Source organism: Punctularia strigosozonata (assembly GCF_000264995.1).
Source record: "Punctularia strigosozonata HHB-11173 SS5 unplaced genomic scaffold PUNSTscaffold_9, whole genome shotgun sequence".
NCBI lineage: Eukaryota > Fungi > Basidiomycota > Agaricomycetes > Corticiales > Punctulariaceae > Punctularia > Punctularia strigosozonata.
The window spans coordinates 1,664,816-1,684,453 of NW_006767441.1; the positions used below are offsets into that span (position 1 = coordinate 1,664,816).

The window sequence follows — 19,638 nt, forward strand, 5'->3', positions numbered from 1 at the left end:
TACAGGGATCTTATATACACAAATCCATGGTCCAAGAATAGTACAAGAGAATCACATGCAGGGCACAAGGATGAGTAAGACCGACCCACTTAGGTGGGTCAGGATTATGAATCAAGGAGTTAGAAGGAATAACGAGTCATTGTTCATGAGTAAGCGGAATAAAACTCCGGTGGCTGTGCAGGGCTGTGCAAGGCTGTGCAAGGCAGTGCAAGGCAGTGCAGGGCAGTGTCAATGATGCTGTACTGCTGCCACTGAAGGTCACGTGACTTTGGAAAAGGAAAGGTGGGAAAAGGAAAATGATAAGTCCATATTTAGAAATGAAAAATGCGAAAATAAATTGTCCTTCTCTTCTCATCACAAACAGCGCGTGCCATTCGCTGAGCATGCTACGACTCAACCCATCGTCTCCTATCGTGAACACTCATACTTACACCATTTGCTTGCGCCGTGGCATTCTCGCGCTTGTGCGTACAAATGACACATGTGTTGGGTCTCTGATAGGTGCCATTAAGTCGAATGGTCTTTGATGATTGTGCAACCTAGACTTGTACGTTTAGTAGGTCATCAGGCCAACCGTAGTTGCTGCACGTACCAGGCATGGATGGATTGGACGAAAAGCAAGGATCGAATTCAGCAGGCTTCGTCCAGTCGGCCTCTCGATGCGCAATGAAGTGACACGATCTCCGCGTCGTGCCACGTATTATTGCCTTCTCCTTTGACCAGCACCTCGCCACATTCTCAAGCATCTATTTCCATGGCTGTAACCAGTACGGGCTCTTAATGCTCCTTTTCTTTCCGTAGGAAATACTTAATATCCCACCAGATGCGCCTAAGGTCAAGAAAAAACGTGTTCGCAACCGTCACAAGGCTCCTGCGCCGGACTTCTCGTGTTAGTGCAGATCTACACATGGGCTGTTGTCGTGTCTACTGACGTTGATGTGGCGGGCAGCTGCTCTGAAACTGAAGAGGAAGCATCACGGGCGACGCTTGCGAGAGGGCCGCAGGAGAAAGAACCGTCGCTTTATTGTGTCTGGCGCCCTCGAGCGGTCGCTTATCCGGAGAGATACTTACAAAACTCGTAAGTCAGCCCTGTTTTTACTTAATTACACATTAACTCGTGTACTTTTAGAGCGCATTCACCTTGCCAAGTATCCGATGCTTTTCTTCAAGGGTTGTCGTTCGAACGCTGTCGCCGTCAAAAAGTTCAAGAAGATTTATGGCTCAAAGCTTCCGCTACCCGTTCTCCCCATCGCGGAAGGCATATGTGTTGCGTTCACCGTCAAGCTTGGCATTGTCCGCCCTCCGAAGGGTTACCCTATGGAGACCGCCATCGTGTTCAAGAAAGTCTACCCGCAGATCTTCTGCCGCGAACTGGGTCGCCGATACCAGAGGGTCGAAGATACAAAACCGAAGCGTCATACCAAGCCCGACGTCGAGAATCCCCGTTCCGACATTGCCGAAGCCCTTCATCTCGGAATCTGGGCTCACTACTCGCCGGTACCTCGTGTCAGCAGGGATACACGTTGTCAATCCGAAGAGACCAAGGCCGCTATCCAGGATATGTTTGAGTACCTTCAGGAGTACTTTGCCCCGACGATCAACTCTTTACTTCGATACCATGCCTTCCCGCAGTTTGTCGTCAAGCAAATGTATGTCTTCCGTCTCTCTTATGTGTCAGTTAATCTCAACATAAACTCAGGGTCAGGGACCACGTTCGTGCAGTGCTAGGGGAAGAACTCAAGAAGTCCCCCTGGCTCGACATGGACGGAGCTTTCTTCACGCTCGCGTGTAACATCGGGAGTAGCGAGCTCTGGCATCTGGATTGGAACGATGACTCTCGTCTGTATGCCATCATTTTCTGTGTCAGCGACCAGGACGGAGGGTGGGAGGGCGGGGATTTTAACCTGCCGCAGCTCGGCTACCGCATCAAACTGGAGGAGGGTGATGTGTTGTTTGTTCTAGCTCGCCGCCTCATTCACTGCGCAACTACTGTCCTGAAGGGAAAGCGCATGGTTTTCACTTGCTTCACTGACCGCTTCATCGTGAACATGCTGACAAAATATCCCTCGTACGTTAACTTAGACAAACTTTCCAATTTGTACCGCTATACTGCCAGGGGAACGTTTTAGTTAAAATATATTTGTTCACCCTTTCCAGCCGTACAACGTGAACTATGCAGACCAGAGTACTACTACGGACAGAATATTGTTTTCCCTGGCAAATCTGTTATCAACCAAATGCGCGGTCACAGAATACTCTACCAGGACTACATCACCAGGCTTGATGGGATGCATGTACGGCTGTAGGCGATGATGAATTTGAAGAGGAGAGTGAACCCCTGCTAGCGCCGAAAGGGAGGATCCATCGTAAACTGGAGCTGACAACCTGTCAGGCTTCGCCCCAAGAAGACAATGTCAGACCTACTTGGCTGCTCGTAATCAAGGGCTCCATATACCCCTCGGTCTCCGATAACTGCCCGACCGCGATTACCCTGTCGAAAGAATGGGTTTGATGGTTCCGACCACCCGATGGTTTTCTCGTAATTACATATTCCTGCTGGACGGGTAGCCAGATGGAGAGTGTTGGTGGGATATGAAGACACTACGCAGTGTCAGTGCCACTAATTTTGAAACCGAGATAATGCTCACCGTCGACTGTGGAGAAAATAGTAGCGAAGAACTGCTGTTCCCGCAAGGCTACAGCATTGGAGATCAACACATCCAAACCATGAACGGGAGCTCCTGATATAGGGTCCTGTATGCTGCCAGAGTCCCATGCTATGGTGCATAAGTGAGAACTCAGCACTGCACCAACGGCAAAGAACGTAGGCATCCATTCTTCGTAATGTGCAACAATGCCGAGTGACCTAGACAGGGATGGGAAGGGTCGGATTCCATAGTGGTTAGGATCTTGTGTGGCTGCATTGGCAAAGAGTAGACCGCCATCGTAATCTTGTAGAATTTGTATGAGGCTGTGCATATTTTAGGTTAGATGATGCTGACGCTAACGAATGCGGAGACTGTTACTCACGATCTTGTATGTTTAGGTATGGATTCCAGTGTACTCAAGCCGCCAGCAGATGCACTGGGCAGATGTATTTAGCATGTGAATATGCGGGCCGTAAAGTACGCACGAAATCCTTATACGTCTGGATATTGCTGCTGCATACCTGGTTACCAAGTTAGATCATTCAGTCATCGGAAAATTGGCATCACAGACTTCAAACGTGTTGAGCGTTGCAAGCTGGATGTCATGGTGATTCTATTGTGCAACTCTGTGTTGGATCCCTTTTTTATAGACAATGGACAAAGAAACGGGAGTGATCGGCCATGGCGGAAGTAGTTCACTATGCGGGATGACGCCAACATGGATGATGCAGGGCAAAAATCTGGATGCACATGTATTAAGGGGATAATATCGTAATACAAATGGAAACAGTAATCAGTCCTTGTCCACCGACATAGACGATAGGCTGGAGACCAGAATCTTGACTGCACGTTCAGGTTGACCATCATCTCCGTCATCTCGGTCGCGTTTTGACTGGAGCTGGACCCCACTTCCTGGGATTGTACGGATCAGAGCGGCACAACGAGACGCCTGTGCAATATCATCGTAAGACTCCCATCGTTGATGCAGTGACGTACATACCAATCTGAGGCGGCTATCAACAATGGTTATGGTGCGGAGAACTGGTCGGAAGCGAAACCCCTTGTTGTATGGCATAGCGCAGAATGACATCAGAACCTCCACGATATCCCCAGGCCATATCATGCCAGGACCCATGGGTGCCATAAACCTGAGTATGTGTCAGTAATGAATGGCGGAATCGGAGAGTCCTTGAGCGCACCTCTCTCCTGTAGAAGGGTTGGTGTACGGGCGAAGGAACTGCACTTCGTTGTCCTGTAGGTGCTTGTGGGCACCTTTGAATTTGCGCAGCCGCCCCGAAGGATCCTGAAGGGCCGTCAAAGGTACGTCGATAGCATGCTCCGACATGCCTGGTGAATTCTTGTGGGTGAAAAGTGGATTCCTGACCGATAGTGCTGGATAGTTATTGTTGTCCACCGTAACTCGTTCATACCGGAGCCGATCAAGACTGCCTGCAGGGATGCCTTCCTCGAAACTGGAATACACGACAGGTAGCGATGCCAACGAATGTTCGAACTGAGAGGAGCCAAACCCGGTCAGGGTAATACTCTGTTCCAGAAGCATTGGGCTACCAGATGTCCTGCAAATTCACTGGTAAGTAATCGGTACAATAGAGGCCGGTGGATGACGTACGGATTCTTGAATGGGAGAAGAAGGCATGACTCAGCAATGCCCAGCATAGTACATGTTACTTCATGAAACGCTTCGATGGATCCAACTTTGGATGCAGCATTAAACTGAACCAAGCGTGGCCGGGAGGGGATGCCAGTAGTGATGACAAAAGTGTCGTGATCGATTATTGACTGGAAGATAATGAGCAGCCAAACAGGAAGGTAGCGTGAAAAACGTACCTGTTGTATATCCAACAAAGTTCCATGGCGGTGAACATCAGACTGGCTGAGCTCTATACAGAGATCAAGCTGTTTAGCTGGAGGGACATCAGCTGTTGGAGTATAGTATGTAATCCATGAACGTGCCTGCCTCAGCGATGTTGAAGACCGAATAGTTGAGGGGGGATGTCATGGGCAAGAATGGCAAATGTTGAGGGGCAAGGGCGCGAGTGGTGATTGAGGCGAACAGGTGATCTCAAGTATGCCAATCCTCTGGCCCTGTCGCTGTGCATGTTTCCGATTGTTGCCGCTCCAAGTCCGCGGTTTGGGCAACGTCGTGGAGTCAGAGGAAAGCCAGGGTGGCCCACCCAATGCACTTTGGACCGCTTGTAACCTGTTCACGTGCCTATACGGATCATCTGCTTTCACACTTTCCGCCTCCTGATGCATAACAGATTTGTTTAATTCGTGCTTTCCATGCTCTCATTTCCCCATGATGACCGCATCCTCTCCTTGGCAACGTCCATGATGCGTGAATATGGATCTAGAGAATTCCGGATGACCACAAATGCAGCTCACCCGGCGCCTCAAAGTGAGTGATCCCCTGCCGCTGATCCACGCAATGTCCATTACCTTCTGGGCTGAATCTTGGATTAACACTCCTTTTCGCCATAGGATTGTGCCGGCGATCATGCTGCGGCGACCTCGGCCCGCTGGGTTTGTCATACCTCCTAAGCTGGTCTAGAACCTGGTTTGAAGACATAAAAGGAGACGGTCCCAGCGCAAGACTGCGTGCACTTTCCTCAAATCCCTGGCACACAATGAGCGGTCAGAGCAATCGGTATGCAGTTTGGCATGTGTATTTCTGGTATATTACTAACCAACGCCGTAGACGCTCCACCCGAGGCAGGAAGTCCAACACCGACAATGCGTCTGGCGCTAAACCGCCAGCCCGCAGCCGATCCGAAGTCCTACACCAACGAGGGGCTCGCAAGACTGCGGCTATTGCTGCAGTGGCGCCACCAGCATCCGGTCCCACATCCTCAAGTGTCACTTCGCAGGACCGGTGTGTTATGACCCTCAGGATTTCTGACCCATACACTAACTTTTGATCATGAAGCACTGGGGGCACCTCAGATGCCCGCCCTTCCGCCAACGAAGCCCTGTCACCGATTCATGTCAATCAATTTATCAGGTGGGTTCTTCCAGCCACCAAACTTCCTCGGACTTATATCTCTGCAGTCTCCTATCTGAGGAAGACCGTGTTGGATTTTTGGCTTGGATGTACGTTTTCTTTTATGCTTCTTCCCCTCCTACATTTTGACCTGCATGCTTATCGTGGAATATTAGGAATAAGAGTTCTGTAGCTCAGCAAGCTGGATTTCAAACTCCACGGGCGTCTTCACCTCTCATGCCTGCCACTCCGTATGTCTGTAATGCTCTCATATATATGTGTGCGCTCACCCACAGCAATAAAGTGTGTCGCTCCCCAAGGGAAATGCAAAGCGTACCTTGGCCAGTTCAGAGATAGACTTCGATGGTGAAGGTCCGTCCGAGAAACAAGGCGAAGATGTTCCCGATAGGTGGGTGCAATGTTCCTCACGTCTTGGAACGGGTCTGATTGGATTTCCAGCAGGATTGGAGACGATGATGAAGATTTGTCCATGCTTAGCGAAGATGGCTTAGATCCTGTCACCGACGATGCACATGCTACGGAAGATCAAGAACCTTTGGTCAAGAAACGTCGGATTTCCAAGCGGTTTTCGCCGTATACTGTGCCGTATGGTGATAACATTGTGCAGTTGTACTTACACTTACTGCTGCCTTTTGCAGCGATGAGTCAGCGTTGAAATCGGTTGACGATGTCAGTGCCGATGGGTCTGTGGATGTTCCTCAAGCCAGTAAGGATGAAAGTGGTGCAGGACCCGTCGCCAACCAATCGGACGAACCGAAGCCTTCAACGTAAGTATCATGAAAATTGTCGCCGTTGAACTAAATTGGACGTTTACATCAGCTCGGGTTCATCATCCTTCATCGTCTGTGAGGTTTATGAACATTTCAAAGGCACTGACGTCCTCGATGATCTACTTCAATACGACGCCACCAACCTTTATCCGTTAAAGTCGGTAGTCTTTATCCATCCGTGCCAGACATTGTTGTTCATGCGATCACATAAGGTGGCACATGTCAGCGGCAGAGAACCCCTCCCTCGTGGATCCCAGTGAGCTCAAAATGTGGAAACCCGACATGAGGTGCGCTACCCCTGCTACTTTCTCTCCACTTACGCTAACACGCAGGCAGACAATTGGTTCGTCTCTTGAACTCGACTGGCACCAAAGATTTTGCCAATGCAGCAAGATGCGACCCTCGATGGTTCCATGTGCAACCCAGCGGTAAAGGAGGCAAAATTGTGAACAAGATCGGAACAGGAACTCCCGCCCTATTTTGGCTTATCATCCCTATTCAAGAAGAATATGTTGGAAACGTCGGCCGATCAATGGGTCAGTCAGGGTTTTCCATTCGTGGTGTTAAAGGAATAGGCCTGTCTTTCGAATTCAACCGCTTCATGGCTTTGCTCGGTGAGATGTACGATCCAGGAAACAAAAATCAGCGTGAGCAATTCTCATGGTCTCCATTCAATGCTAATGCCTCTGGGACAGTCACTCTTCCAATCTATGACGGCACCATCGAGTTCAACACTCGCCCTGGTGGGAGTGAATCTCCTCCGGTCAACAAGAGCCGTGGATCTCGATTCGCTCAACTGAAAAGGAACAACAGTTCTACGTTCCTGGAGTATGGCGACATGAGTGAGTCTCCTGCCATGCGTTCGGTGTTCTAATTCTCTATGTTAATCATCGTATAATAGTACCGATTTATGACGGGCGCGACATGTCCGAGGTTCAACCGAACTCACCGGACTTCAGGCTGTCATCGCTCATGTCCTTTGAGGGCAACCTGAAGGAGACTATCTCTATGGTTGAGTTTACGACGAATATGTGGATCAAGCAGAACGGTTCTTCTCAGATTTCGCTCAACATCAAATCAGTGACTGTTCTTGTTACTTGATATATCACTACCAGTGCACTGTAATTGTCGTGATGTGATAATACGTTAAATGCCTTAGTTGCACCCATCCGCACATCTACAACCGGAAACCGCCGTGCACTCCACGATGGACGGCGGCCATACAATGATACGCTACTGAAGTATCTGACCGGCTGAGATCCAACACCGGTCCATCTCCCATTTTTTATAGTGGATGAGGGCCGGTTCAGCTCCTGAAATACACCCATGAATGCTCTTTTTGCGGGCTCCCGGTAGCCGCCTACCTTTAGTATAGATCGGAGAGTATTCCTCTCCAGCCTGGTCATATGGTCAAATGGTCAAATGGGGAGTCGGACCGGCGCGCCCATGGCGCGCCATACCCCCACGTGAGTCTTCCTTTCGACCAGCTTGGCCATTCTGACGTAGTTTCTGTCCCGACTCCCCCGAAGGTGGGAGTTGGCTGTTGCACTGGGAGTTGTCACAGTGACAAGGGCTGTGACCCAGCCAAAGCGTGACAAAGCGTGATTCCGCCAGTGCGGGCGCCTAAATTGCGATGGACGCAGCAGCGTGACTTTTGAAGACGTGGGAAGGCTGACATAAGTGATGAGTATCAGTGCCGGAATCTGATTGATCACATTGCCGAGATGCCGTGATTTGATTCCCAGTGATCGTGTGAGACTTGAGTCAGTTACGTAAGTCTATTGGGGCCTGCGTTGGGCTTATGTAAGGAAATGACACTTTCCAAAATTGGGCAAGGCTGGGCGCCCATGAAGGCCACGTGCATTGTGTCGTTCCCATGCATTGTGTCATTGTTCCCATGCATTGTGTCATTGTTCCCACTCGGCATAAGTTTGCAGATGACCATGGGCCTTCCCTGCTTCTGCACAACTGGCCCACCCTAATCCCGGCCACCCACTGTGTGAAAGCTGTGCTGCCGTACACAGTGGTGGGCAACATCAAGCTCACCTGGTCGAGTCTCAGCCTGTGGAGGACAGAAGTAAAGTGACTTGAATTGTAACACATAGACAGCTCTGTATAACTACAATGGATGGCTATGCAATCACAATCATATGCTAGGATGTCTGAATGGATGGAGTCCTGTCTGTGGTTCTTGCTGGAATCAAATAGGTATTTGATTCTCACATGCATCAAATAGGCATATGATTCCCATATGCCTGAAACAGCTTGTGGCTGTGCCAGTGCCTATCTCAACACTCCCCCTGGCTTAGATGGTAGGCACATAAGTGTAATGAGGTGCTTAGGTGCAGCCATGGGGAAGGCAATCCTCAGTGTAATGATTGTCCCATGGTGTAGTGGTTTAATACATGCACTTTTTCCAGATGGTCCAGGGTTCAATCCCCGGTGTCTGCAGGCACATACAGCAGATTGTGAGCGTACCGATATGAGTGGCAATGCGAAATCATGCACGGCGCCTGCTGCGCTGCCTGTAGTTACCAGGAGGACAATTATTAGGGGATTCAATGCCATACATGATGCTACTTAGAGGTTATGTGAAGACACGACCTAGTTGTTGTCTGATCTTCAGGAACTTCTCATGTCCCAAGTTCTTTGTGAACATGGCAGTATGGCTCTCAGAATATTCAATATAGAGCAGCTCAAGCTCCTTGTTTCCATGCTCATGAATAAAGTGATATAGCACATCAATGTGTTTGGAGCAGGGTTCAGTAACCATCTTAGATGCATTAAGTATCAATCCTTGGTTATCACTGCAGATGGACTATTGGTCAAACCGGTACCCCAGCTCCATTCTTATCCAGAGCATTTGACAATTACAATCAGCGAGTACCATATACTCAGCTTCTGTAGATCATAGTGCAACAGTTTCTGTGCTCGTGATGTCTGGGAGACTATGCTGTTTGCCAATTTAATGAAGCACCCTGTGATAGACCATCTTTGTCAGGGCATGTGCTCTCAGGATGGTGGCAGAGATGCTGTTGCACAAGGCAGGGAGGCAACTGAGTATGTATATGAAGGGCCAAAGGGAAATACACATACCTGTTGCACAAGGCAGGGGGGTAACTGAGAGATCAAGTCTGAGATGCTCCCTGGTGTGACAGGTGACTATATAGTAGCTGAATAATCAATCAACAAAGGGGCGGAAGGTCCAATGAGAGTGAAGGAGGGTCCTCCGCAACCAACACATAACTGGCGGGAGGGCCTAGGGTTCCCATGCAAGTGGTGGAGGCCCTTGGGGAAGCAATGTCAGGGCACACCTCCCACACTTGCCTCATGGCCCCAGTGTTCCACTTTTAGTTCTGCTTCTTGTCCCCATTTGCTCATTCCTTCCTATGCTTCCGCCCTCCCATTCTGGTTATGTCGTCCCACGCTCTTCCTTATTCCCCCTTCCCCCCCTTTTTGGAAGTTCCCCTGTTTCCTCTGTGCCTCAGCGCCCCTAGGACCTCTGCCCTTGGGGCAGGAACCCTAGGCCCTCCCACCAGTCATGTGCCGGTTGCTGAGGACCCTCCTTCACTCTCATTGGACCTTCCTTCACTCTCATTGGACCTTCCGCTCCTTTGTTGATTGATTATTCAGCTACTACATAGTCACACCTGTCGCACCAGGGAGCAACTCAGACTTGATCTTTCAGTTGCCTCCCTGCCTTGTGCAACAGCGTCTCCACCGCTGTCCCAAGAGAGATCTGCTGCCCCTATGTCACGTGCAGTCTCTGACCCATCTCCAACAACCAACTGTCAGACCTACAGCTCTGAGAAGTCAGATATCACATGTTCCAGTTCTCCGGCGACTCAATATCCCAGTAGTCCTTGATGCATCACGGATTCAACTCCAATGTTCATCAGCTTCTCCACCCTTATTATCTATCTTTAGTATTGCTTTCTCCACGTACCCTCTGGATCCCCAGACTGAACTTGTCCCGACTCCCCCGAAGGTGGGTATTGGCTGTTGCACTGGGAGTTGTCACAGTGACGGGGCTGTAACCCTGCCAAAGCATGATGAAAGCATGATGAAGCGTGATTCCACCACTGCAGGCGCTTAAATTGCAATGGATGCAGCAGTGTGACATTTGAAACAGTGGGAAAACTGACATAAGTGTTGAGTATCAGTGCTGGAATCTGATTGATCACATTGCCAACCTGCCGTGCCTGGATTCATGGTGATCGTGCAAGACTTGAGTCAGTTACATAAGTGTATTGGAGCCACATTTGGGCTTATGTAAGTAAATGACACTTTCTGAACTTGGGCAAGGCCGAGCGCCCATGGAAGTCCACGTGCATTGTGTCATCGTTCCCACTTGGCATACAGTGTACTGTACCGGTCTGTGCAAAAGAAACTGCATGTGATGGGGGTGTTCCGAGCTGCGGAAACATGTAATATGTTACGTGTTATGGTTGGAAACTTGTGGCCCAACAGTGGCCCCCCATATGCAAGATTGTTGGACTTCACTACTGCACCTATACAACGATGTTTTACCTTGTGCTATGCATGTGTTGTTGTAACCCGGATGTCTTCGTCTTGAGCATGTGTTGTAAGATCTTCCATCCGCCATGATTGCTTGTGATGCCGGGACTGTACGCATGCCATAACATCGTGTCGCGACATTGCGTAGCCTCTGGCATGGTGCTACCATGGTTGGCAGCCTCGCGGGATCTGAGCCTGGTAGTTCCAGGATGCGTGGCTCATCCTGCCGCGGTGGTACCAGATGGCCCAGGGGTGGAGTGGTAACACCATGAACTTACGCGCCGCGCCGGACATGCGGTGGTGGTTCCAGTCCCTGCCATGGTGCTACCGTGTAGGCCGGACGGCAAAGCACGGTAGCACCATGCATGCAGGTTAGCTGCCCGACATGCGGTGGTGGTTCCAGTTCATGCCATGGTGCTACCGTGTAGGCCGGACGGCAAAGCACGGTAGCACCATGGATGCAGGCTAGCCGCCCGACGCTTGGTGGTGGTTCCGGTCACGCCACGGTGGTACCATGTCGGTTGCATGATAGGACCGGTACTACCACGGGGATTATCGGTGAGCACGGCGCCGCTGGAGCTACCACCCATGTTCGGGCTAGCTCCGTTTGGTAGTACCCGCTCTCGTCGTGGCGCAGACCGTGGTAGAACCAGCCCTTCCCGCAAACAATGGCCTGGTAACCCCTGCATGGCGTTTGGAAGCACCACCAAACCCGGCACTGCACGAGATGGTAGCTCCACCGGTATGCGCAGATGAAGTACATGGGAGATCCAGTATGTCACTGGTACTCCGGCATCCTCGTAGTGATTCCTACTCGGGAGGTACGTATGTAGGAATGTTTTGCCCCGGGTCCGTAGTCTGACCGGAATGGACTGATACGACGCACATCTGGGATAATTCTGCATGTATGGAACGAGGTGTCCGGCCACGCAGATAATTCTGCAGGTGGCATTGCGGTGAACACAGTGCCCCCGTAAGATCTGAAGAGACCCTAACGCCCGCTGCATGTTAATCCGAGCATGTCGCTGTCACTTGGACCGTATCGTCGGTATGAAAGCCAGACATACGTACGCAGAGCCCCCTGCCACCTCCGGAGGTACCACGACGACCCGAGTAAACCACTGGAGGTACCACGGAGGCCGACATTTCCCTCAAGATATCGCGATATGACTTGTGCATCCTCTACTGCACCCCGTCAGTTCTTTCCAAGTCCGATCGAAAGCTGAGAGACGCCGCATACCTGTAAACGCTTCCGGCGCCGCAAGGACTGGTTGTAAGGTGCATGGAGCTGGATTTTGCGCGCTTCAAGTGCGCTTACGTTGCATGAAAGAACACAGACGAGTGGAGATGCCACGTTAAAATCAGTGAGAGCGTAGACGACCATCGCGTGGCCAGGAAGCAAAAAGCACCGTGAGGGCAGTGGGAGTCCCATTTGGCACCCACAGCGCTTGGGAACTACCGATGCACGACCGTAGCACACCATGATTTCGACCTAGTTAGGTACAATTATTGTGTGGATACATTACACCTAATAAGGTACCTTTCATAGGGTGACCGAGGTGATCTGGAAGATATTTCAGATCTAGAATCAACATATATGCATCTACCTGCTGAATTCTTCTTGTGGTATGAAAGTTCGTCATTTATGCATAATCCCTGTTTGCATCAAGGAGTGAGGGTGCGTCAAGGAGTGCCATTACTGTACCGATCTGTACAAAAGAAACTGTAATGCCTAACAGCCGAGCTGCTGGTTTCAGCACGTGATCAACAGTAACGCATAACAGGGTCCCAGTTTCCACCAGCACCACTGTCAAGCCAAAGTAATCTATCATTCATAGTTCTGCGAGACATGATATGGATACTATACGTTTATCACGATCCTCTCTGCACGCAAAATCTGCATGCGAGCATACCACTACCAGTATCCGGTGCAGTTGAAGTACCACGATTGACATCGCCGTCGTTTTCGTCGGGGGCGGACGCGGGGATAGCTTGGTTATCCGCGGGTGTATGCAGCAGGTCATGCGCACCAGCCTCCCACTTGAAGTTCATGGCATCGAGAAAGCACACCACCAACAGCAGGTATATGTTTTCCTTGCTAATGTTGGCAGCTTGTTGAAGATAGTAACTGCACATCGGGCACTGATGGTCCAGGGCGACGTGGAAAGGTGGTCTGCCTGTCATCCGGCCAGATTGTCATGAAGTCAGAGTTTCAGAGTATTCAGGCACTGTACTGACCAGCCTTTTCCTTGAGCCCGGCCAGAATATTAGCCCTCTTATCAGGGCATTGCACGAACTCCAGCCATCCGGTACGCAGAGGCCCGAAGAAATCGAGGATGGGCTCGATCCGGGGATCCCTCGTAATCTCGTTAGACATCTACAGTACAATTGTCAGGCGCGGAATAGTACGAAGAGCATAATCTAGACAGGCCTTGCCTCAGTGAAGTTGAATTGCAGAGGTGAAGACGCCCTCGCGTGCGTGTGCCAGCAAGGTTACCAACAATTGATGTGCCACGTGATGGGAATTGCTTACTCATATTATTGGCACTGACACTGTGTTCAGAGACACCGGCGCAAAGACACAGCATGCGTAACATAATATCAAAAGAGGTTATGCTAAATCATATACGACTACCACGAACAACATCTACGCGTCCCGCTTCCGTTTGTTGACCGGGCGCGGCTTTGGCTTTGAGCTCGCTACCACCGGCATGGAAGTCTCTTCTGAAACACTGGGCAACGGCTGAGCAAGTGCATTCGAACCTCCGGTGCCTGCCCTACGTGGCATAGGTGCGCCCTGCGATGGCCGAACACCGTCGTGCTGGCCGGCGACACGACTGCGAGGCCCCGGTTGGGACATCTCACCCAGCATTAACATGCTTGGCATTGGCATCCCTCTGTATTGAGGTGCCTGTGGGCCTTGACGGACACGTTCGACAGCATGCTCGGGTCGATTGGATTGCCGCTGCACGGGGCGGTCCCCGTGGTCCGCCCTGATTCTACGATCTTCACGGTGTGCGTCTACGCGTCCGGGTAGGTTCGCGTGGTGGCGGCTGGCCTGAGCTCGACCTCCCTGCGACTGACCGCGGCTTGCGCCAGGGAAACCCGGTAGTGCGCTACCACCGCGCTGCTCGGCTAGATGCAGGTGAGTGTCTCTCCTACTCAACGCGCAAGGGGACCTACAGATCACTTGCGGTACACCATCTTGAGCACGCTGAACGGCGGGGCCGTGTATTTCAAGCTGATGTATCCGCGAGTTGACGACCGGGGGAAGCCTACCTACGGGTGCAACTGACTGAGAGCGAGAACGATTCGCAAACTCCACTGGAGCAACCAATTGAGATCTGTTCTGTCCGGCCATTTGACGCACGGTAGGGAATTCGATGGTGTTGTTGAACGCAACGGGTGCTACCGACTGTGTGCGCCGCGAGTCAGGGTAGTAGACAGGCCTTGCCTCACTGCGATGTGGGATCGTTGCTTGCCCGGCCTAAAAATCTGATCAGTACGATACGTTCACGACTTCAGAATCCGACCTCACCCAATTCCCAGCGGCGATCAGTCCTGGAGTAGTACCCCTACTCTTTGGCCGCGATCCTTCGGCTCCCGATGTGTTGCCCGCTTCGTGCTTCCGTCGTTTCGGCTGACAATGATTGAGAAACAGGTCAATAGATTCACAAACACCGGAGGTACAGACCTGACGTCCTGCATCGATGTCCTCCAGCCCACCGAGTGCACCTCCTCCCCCTCTCGAAAGGTGGTTAACGGGCTGACGGTCCGTTAGATTGCGCAGGTTGAGCCCGTTCGTAACCTCATACCTGATGATATCCGCTTCCAGTCTGAGCAATGATGTGATGACCACGACTGTCGGTGGAGGCAGCGCCGGTAGGAGCAGGAGCAGTCATGGGCTCATCACCACGCAGAACCGACCGGCCACGAGGTTTCTGAGTGGTCTTCGCGCGCTTTTGCATCTCCATCATGCGAGCCCTGCTAGCGAGCAAGGCTGCATCCTCGCCGTGGTCTTGGACAGCGTTCGGGACTTCGTTAGCGCGGTTCTGTGCTGGCGACACGTCCTGGTATCCGAAGTCCCCAGTTCCATCGCTTCCACGACTCTGGTCCATCTTCGTACAAGCATCAGCAAGGAAGATGAGCGAAAGGAAGAATGTACTCAACGGCCTCGTCGTCCGGTACCCTAGCAGCTTCGCCGTCCTCTGATTGGCCATCTACCGCATCCTCTGGCCAACCTTCCGGTCCATCGTCTGGTCGTCTATTTGAGCCGTCCGCCGATGGGCCAGCTTGGACATCAGAACCGGGGTGATGCTCGTTGTTGTTGCCGTCTTTGTCGTAGTCGTCCACCCCGTATTCGTCATTGCTAACTTTGCCGAATTCTTCCTGGCCAATCAACGGTTCCTTAGAGTACGCCGCCGTGAACTCGTCGTGGTCGTTAGCGAAGGAATCGCCGAAGTATCCGTCGTCGACCCTGTTCTCGCTGAAGGCAAGATCATCGTTGCCTTGCCCTGCTTCTTGGCCGGCTTCGTATCCTCCGTCTTCTGCCTTGTGACTGTCGACGTGATCATCATTGTTGTCAATCGTGTAGAGGTCGAGGCCGCCGGTCTCGATGTCGTTGACACCCCCGCCCATTTCTTTCACAACTTGTCGATACCAGACCTTGGTCTGGTTCAGGCAATACGTGACGGCCTGCTTGCGCTCGTTGTGAAGAACGGTGGCTTCCTTATCTGTGAGAGGCCAGCACAGGATCAGAGGCAGGTTGCCCTTGTCACTCCAGCGCATATCGATTTCCTCTGACGATCGATGTCAACATCTCTCACTTGTCTATCAACACACCATCGATACCGACCTTTCGACCACGGCTCGACACGGAATTTGCAGCCCAGTACGTTCTCTGCCATAAAGGGCTCCACAATCATCTTGACGGTATCTTCAACGTCGTCGTTGCGAAATTCGAAGCCAAACGTGCCCTGCTTCGTCTTCTTCAAAAGAAACAGCGGGTGCATGTTGACGAGACGTAGGTTCTTCAACGCCAAGAACTCCAAGATTCGGTTCCAAGGAAACCGATCCAGAATGACACCGAGTTCGGCTAAGGACGGAGGTCAGACTCGCCACATTCCATATATCCATACGTACCGCATTTCTGCTTGATAATAGTGACGAAGATGCGCTGGTGCCAGTCTCTCTCAATCTCACCCTGCTTCTGAGATGGTATCTCGTAGCCGTTGATTGTAGGGCGCGGAAGCTCGGGGACGGGCAGGCCAGCATTTCGAAGCTCGATAACCCTGAGATCGTGTCAGAAAGTACATCAGCATGATGGAAGACGTCATACCGGATGACGGCCTGGTAATTGGCCATTGTACCGAAGTGATCCTTTACATACAACCTTTTGATTTCCTCCCATTCGGGCGACCCACCGAACATAGTGAATCCGCAAGGACCATGCGCATCGATAACGTAGCCAAAGACGTGCACACCTAGAGTATGATACAAGTGCCGTGCCTGCGCAGTGTAGTATGATAAGTTTAATCTCAATTCTTCGGCCGCCGAGCGATTCGGACATACCAGACTGTTCACCTCGGCCACGCCGCGATTGAACTCGGTTGATAGTTTACCGGTCTTGGCAAGATGTTCGATATAAGCCTCTTCTTGGTCGATACGCCATTCCATGAACTTTTTCTTTGCTTCTTCTCTCTTCTCTTTATCTGTAATTTTGCTAATTGACTCGCGATATGCGGCCTTGAGCCGCTGCATGTATGTCTCTCTTGTCTCTATAGCCACAGTCAGCGCGCGATAATTGGTGGCATACCCGTAAATCAGCAAACTCACCAGTGCCATCGGTCTTCATGGGATGCTCCAGGGCGTACCATGACGAGAATACATCCCATATGTTTCTGGCGCGATGCTTCGCTGGTCCATCATCCTGGAGGAGTCGCGCGATTGTTGCCGGCGACTTCTGAGTCAGTTTCGCCATCTTGGAGATGAACACGTCCATCTCCCCCTTGAACTTGGCAACCATCTCCTCGTGCTCCTTTGATATCCGACCAGGCTGTGAGGAACGCTTTGGATTTTCGCCGCCAATCGTGCCGTCGTCGCCCGCAAGCTTAGCGTCCTTGCGACCTTTCCGACCGCGCTTCTTCGATGGCTCTTTCTCTTCGCCGATCTTAGCACTCTTGCTTGTCGTCCTTGCTCTGGATTTACCACGCCTAGTGCTGTTCGCAACACCCTTGCCATCCTTGCGAGTGCGGTTCTTGAGCACCTCTTCGACCTCGGAAGCCCCTCCAACTACCTCTGCCTCCTCATCGGATTTCTCGCTCTCGGAGGGCTGTTGGTAATCTGAGCCGCTGCCTTCACTTTCTTCTATCTCGACGTGCACGCCTTGGCTGTCGGCAACTCCAGGGGACATATATAGCTTCGCAAACAGCTCGGGGTCATGGTCCTCCTCCTCCTCCTCCTCCTCCTCCTCTTCCTCCTCCTCCTCCTCCTCCTCCTCCTCCTCCTCCTCTGCTTCTGACACGAGCTCCGGCATGTCATCCACCGGCTCCTCGGGCACCTCCAGATCCTCTTCATCTGGCATCTCCAGAGTTCGTCTCGGCAGTCGGGCATGGGAAGGAGAGCTGGGCGGGTGAGATGGCGACGATGGAGGAGAGGTCCGTGGAGCACGAGACAGAGACTCCGGTGAGCTTCTGGGAGTATCGGGGATACAGCTTCCGCTTCTAGCGACGCGGAATGGATTCCCAGGGGAATCACGAGGATGTGACGCACGCTGGGGGATACTTGGTGTCGTGTTTGAAGCTCCACTGCCGGCCGGGCTCACGGTTTGTGACGCAGGGGGGGGGCGCCCCATTGCAACATCTATCTTCGCGAAGGCGGCTGCCACCCTCTCGTCGTACTTGGTACCTGTGCCTGGTGCCTGGGATGCGGGCGAGAGGTTTCCAATGTGAGGAGCTGCACATTCGACCTATGCTACGGCTGACGACCCTCGAACAGAACGGCCCGCAAGCACCACCAGAGCAAGAAGGCAACGGCGGTCTTGACCCGGTCCTCAGGCTGCAAAAGTGTCACTCGCACCACAGGTCCGTTTCGTGGCACATCGACCTACACTACAGCTGACGATCGTCCAACAGAACGGCGCGCAAGCACCACCAGAGCGAGAAGGCGACGGCGGTCTTGGTCCCGCGAAACGGACCTGTGGTGCGGGAGACACTTTTGCAGCCTGAGTAGCCAGGTCAAGACCGCCGTCGCCTTCGCACTCCGGTGGTGCTTGCACGCCGTTCTGTTGGATGATCGTCAGCCGTGGCGTAGGTTGAATGTGCCGCAAAACGGACCTGTGGTGCAGGAGACACTTTTGCAGCCTGAGGAGCCGGGTCAAGACCACCGTCGCCTTTGCGCTTTGATGCCACTTGCATGTCGTTCTGTTGAAGGGTCGTCAGTGGGAGCTCCGTACCAAACTCACACGCCGGAAGACAAACCTTAGGAGCAGATGTCTCTTCTGGAGGATTGGAGGCCCCTTGCTTTTCACCCCCCTTCTTACCGGGAGGAACTTTCCGTGAAGTTTGCGCTTTCTTCTGCCCTGAGTTCTGTGAGAAAAAGGCTCTTAGCTCGGCTCGAATAGCACGTAGAAAGAAGCCACACCTTCTTGCTGGATTCTTTGACGGATGCGACCTTCGCAGCGGCCCGCCTCGCGGAGGCCCTCGTTGTGATGGGTCCAGCGTCCGCAGGTCCACCTGTTGTCACTGCTTGCTCCGGGATCACAACTGTGTTGTCGTTCTGCAGGATTGCGTCACCACTGCAGACGATTTAACAGTCGCATCCTCACTCACAGCTTTTCTCAGTCGCGATGGCCGGCCACTCTGGGTTGTTGGGCCCAACGCGTTCATTTCTTTTGTGGCACGCGACTACCAAAGTGACATTTTAGTACACGAATCGACCTGTTGGTAAATGCGCCCTTACTCCTGGTGGTTTCATGCTTCCGTTTGAATAGGGCCGCTGGTGCTTGGTTCGACGAGCTTGACGTGATGCGTAGGAAGGTCCACGGGCAGTGGAAACACCAGGGATCCGGCGCTATTGGTAGATCGAGTGTTTTCTTGCCGGAATCGCAGCCGAAGATCACGCTTATCGGACCGAAAATACAATGATACAGAAGATAGGTGTGAAGGCGTCCGCGACGTGGAAGATGGAATCTGTGGACTGCTCCAGATGATGCCGTCGTCTGACTCATTGGCGCTATTCCGACGTGCAGTGATTGATGCGAAGTTTCAGGTCGTAATGTGCCCCTGCGACCGCATGCTCCGGTACAAGTTGAGCAGAGAAGTCCGCGACTACGTGACGCTGGGACGTCGGCCATGTTCCTTTACATTCCGTGCTGGAAGTCAAGGTACCGCGGCCATTGGGCTGATCTCTAACACCCAATAGTCCCTCTTGCACGGGTCCCGTAGCGCAGACGGGAAGCAGGGCTTCCGATAACGGTAGATCCGGAAGATAGGGAAATGGTGCTTGCGGTGTGGAAGATCGAGGCCGCGGATCGTTCAGATGATGTGCTCGTCTGGCTCGTTGGATATTCCGCCATGCAGTGATTGATGCGAAGTTCCAAGTTGTAACGTGCCTCTGCGACCACATGCTCCTGCGGAACCTGCGAGACACATGAATGCCGGGGCGCATTGTTGAACTTGAA

General features: G+C 52.1%; 4 protein-coding genes across 4 annotated transcripts; 2 read left to right on the top strand and 2 right to left on the bottom strand.

Annotated features, from left to right (window-relative positions):
- Positions 1-1,461: 1,461 nt before the first annotated feature.
- Positions 1,462-2,063, top strand: PUNSTDRAFT_34100 (uncharacterized protein; the record flags this gene model as incomplete). Its single annotated transcript, XM_007385761.1, has 2 exons — positions 1,462-1,649; positions 1,700-2,063. Coding segments are annotated over 2 exons (552 nt in total), but the record flags the coding sequence as incomplete, so codon positions are not given.
- A 1,378-nt stretch (positions 2,064-3,441) lies between these two features.
- PUNSTDRAFT_45891 (uncharacterized protein) lies at positions 3,442-3,993 on the bottom strand (the record flags this gene model as incomplete). Its single annotated transcript, XM_007385762.1, has 3 exons — positions 3,442-3,597; positions 3,649-3,796; positions 3,848-3,993. The coding sequence occupies 3 exons, from the start codon at positions 3,991-3,993 to the stop codon at positions 3,442-3,444; spliced, it is 450 nt and encodes a 149-aa protein (XP_007385824.1).
- Positions 3,994-5,296: 1,303 nt separating this feature from the next.
- On the top strand, positions 5,297-7,541 carry PUNSTDRAFT_136207 (uncharacterized protein; the record flags this gene model as incomplete). The annotated part of the gene is made up of 13 exons (XM_007385763.1): positions 5,297-5,316; positions 5,368-5,541; positions 5,596-5,670; positions 5,718-5,759; positions 5,826-5,900; positions 5,954-6,058; positions 6,112-6,255; positions 6,309-6,437; positions 6,490-6,597; positions 6,653-6,727; positions 6,777-7,054; positions 7,136-7,282; positions 7,342-7,541. The coding sequence occupies 13 exons, from the start codon at positions 5,297-5,299 to the stop codon at positions 7,539-7,541; spliced, it is 1,572 nt and encodes a 523-aa protein (XP_007385825.1).
- Positions 7,542-12,819: 5,278 nt separating this feature from the next.
- PUNSTDRAFT_45893 (uncharacterized protein) lies at positions 12,820-18,844 on the bottom strand (the record flags this gene model as incomplete). The annotated part of the gene is made up of 21 exons (XM_007385764.1): positions 12,820-12,842; positions 12,872-13,135; positions 13,197-13,335; positions 14,043-14,093; positions 14,160-14,237; positions 14,329-14,445; positions 14,497-14,598; positions 14,653-14,773; positions 14,886-15,076; positions 15,147-15,757; positions 15,814-16,053; positions 16,101-16,249; positions 16,456-16,466; positions 16,530-16,735; positions 16,794-17,534; positions 17,942-18,014; positions 18,154-18,240; positions 18,293-18,379; positions 18,437-18,544; positions 18,600-18,734; positions 18,788-18,844. The coding sequence occupies 21 exons, from the start codon at positions 18,842-18,844 to the stop codon at positions 12,820-12,822; spliced, it is 3,591 nt and encodes a 1,196-aa protein (XP_007385826.1).
- Between the last annotated feature and the right edge of the window lie 794 nt (positions 18,845-19,638).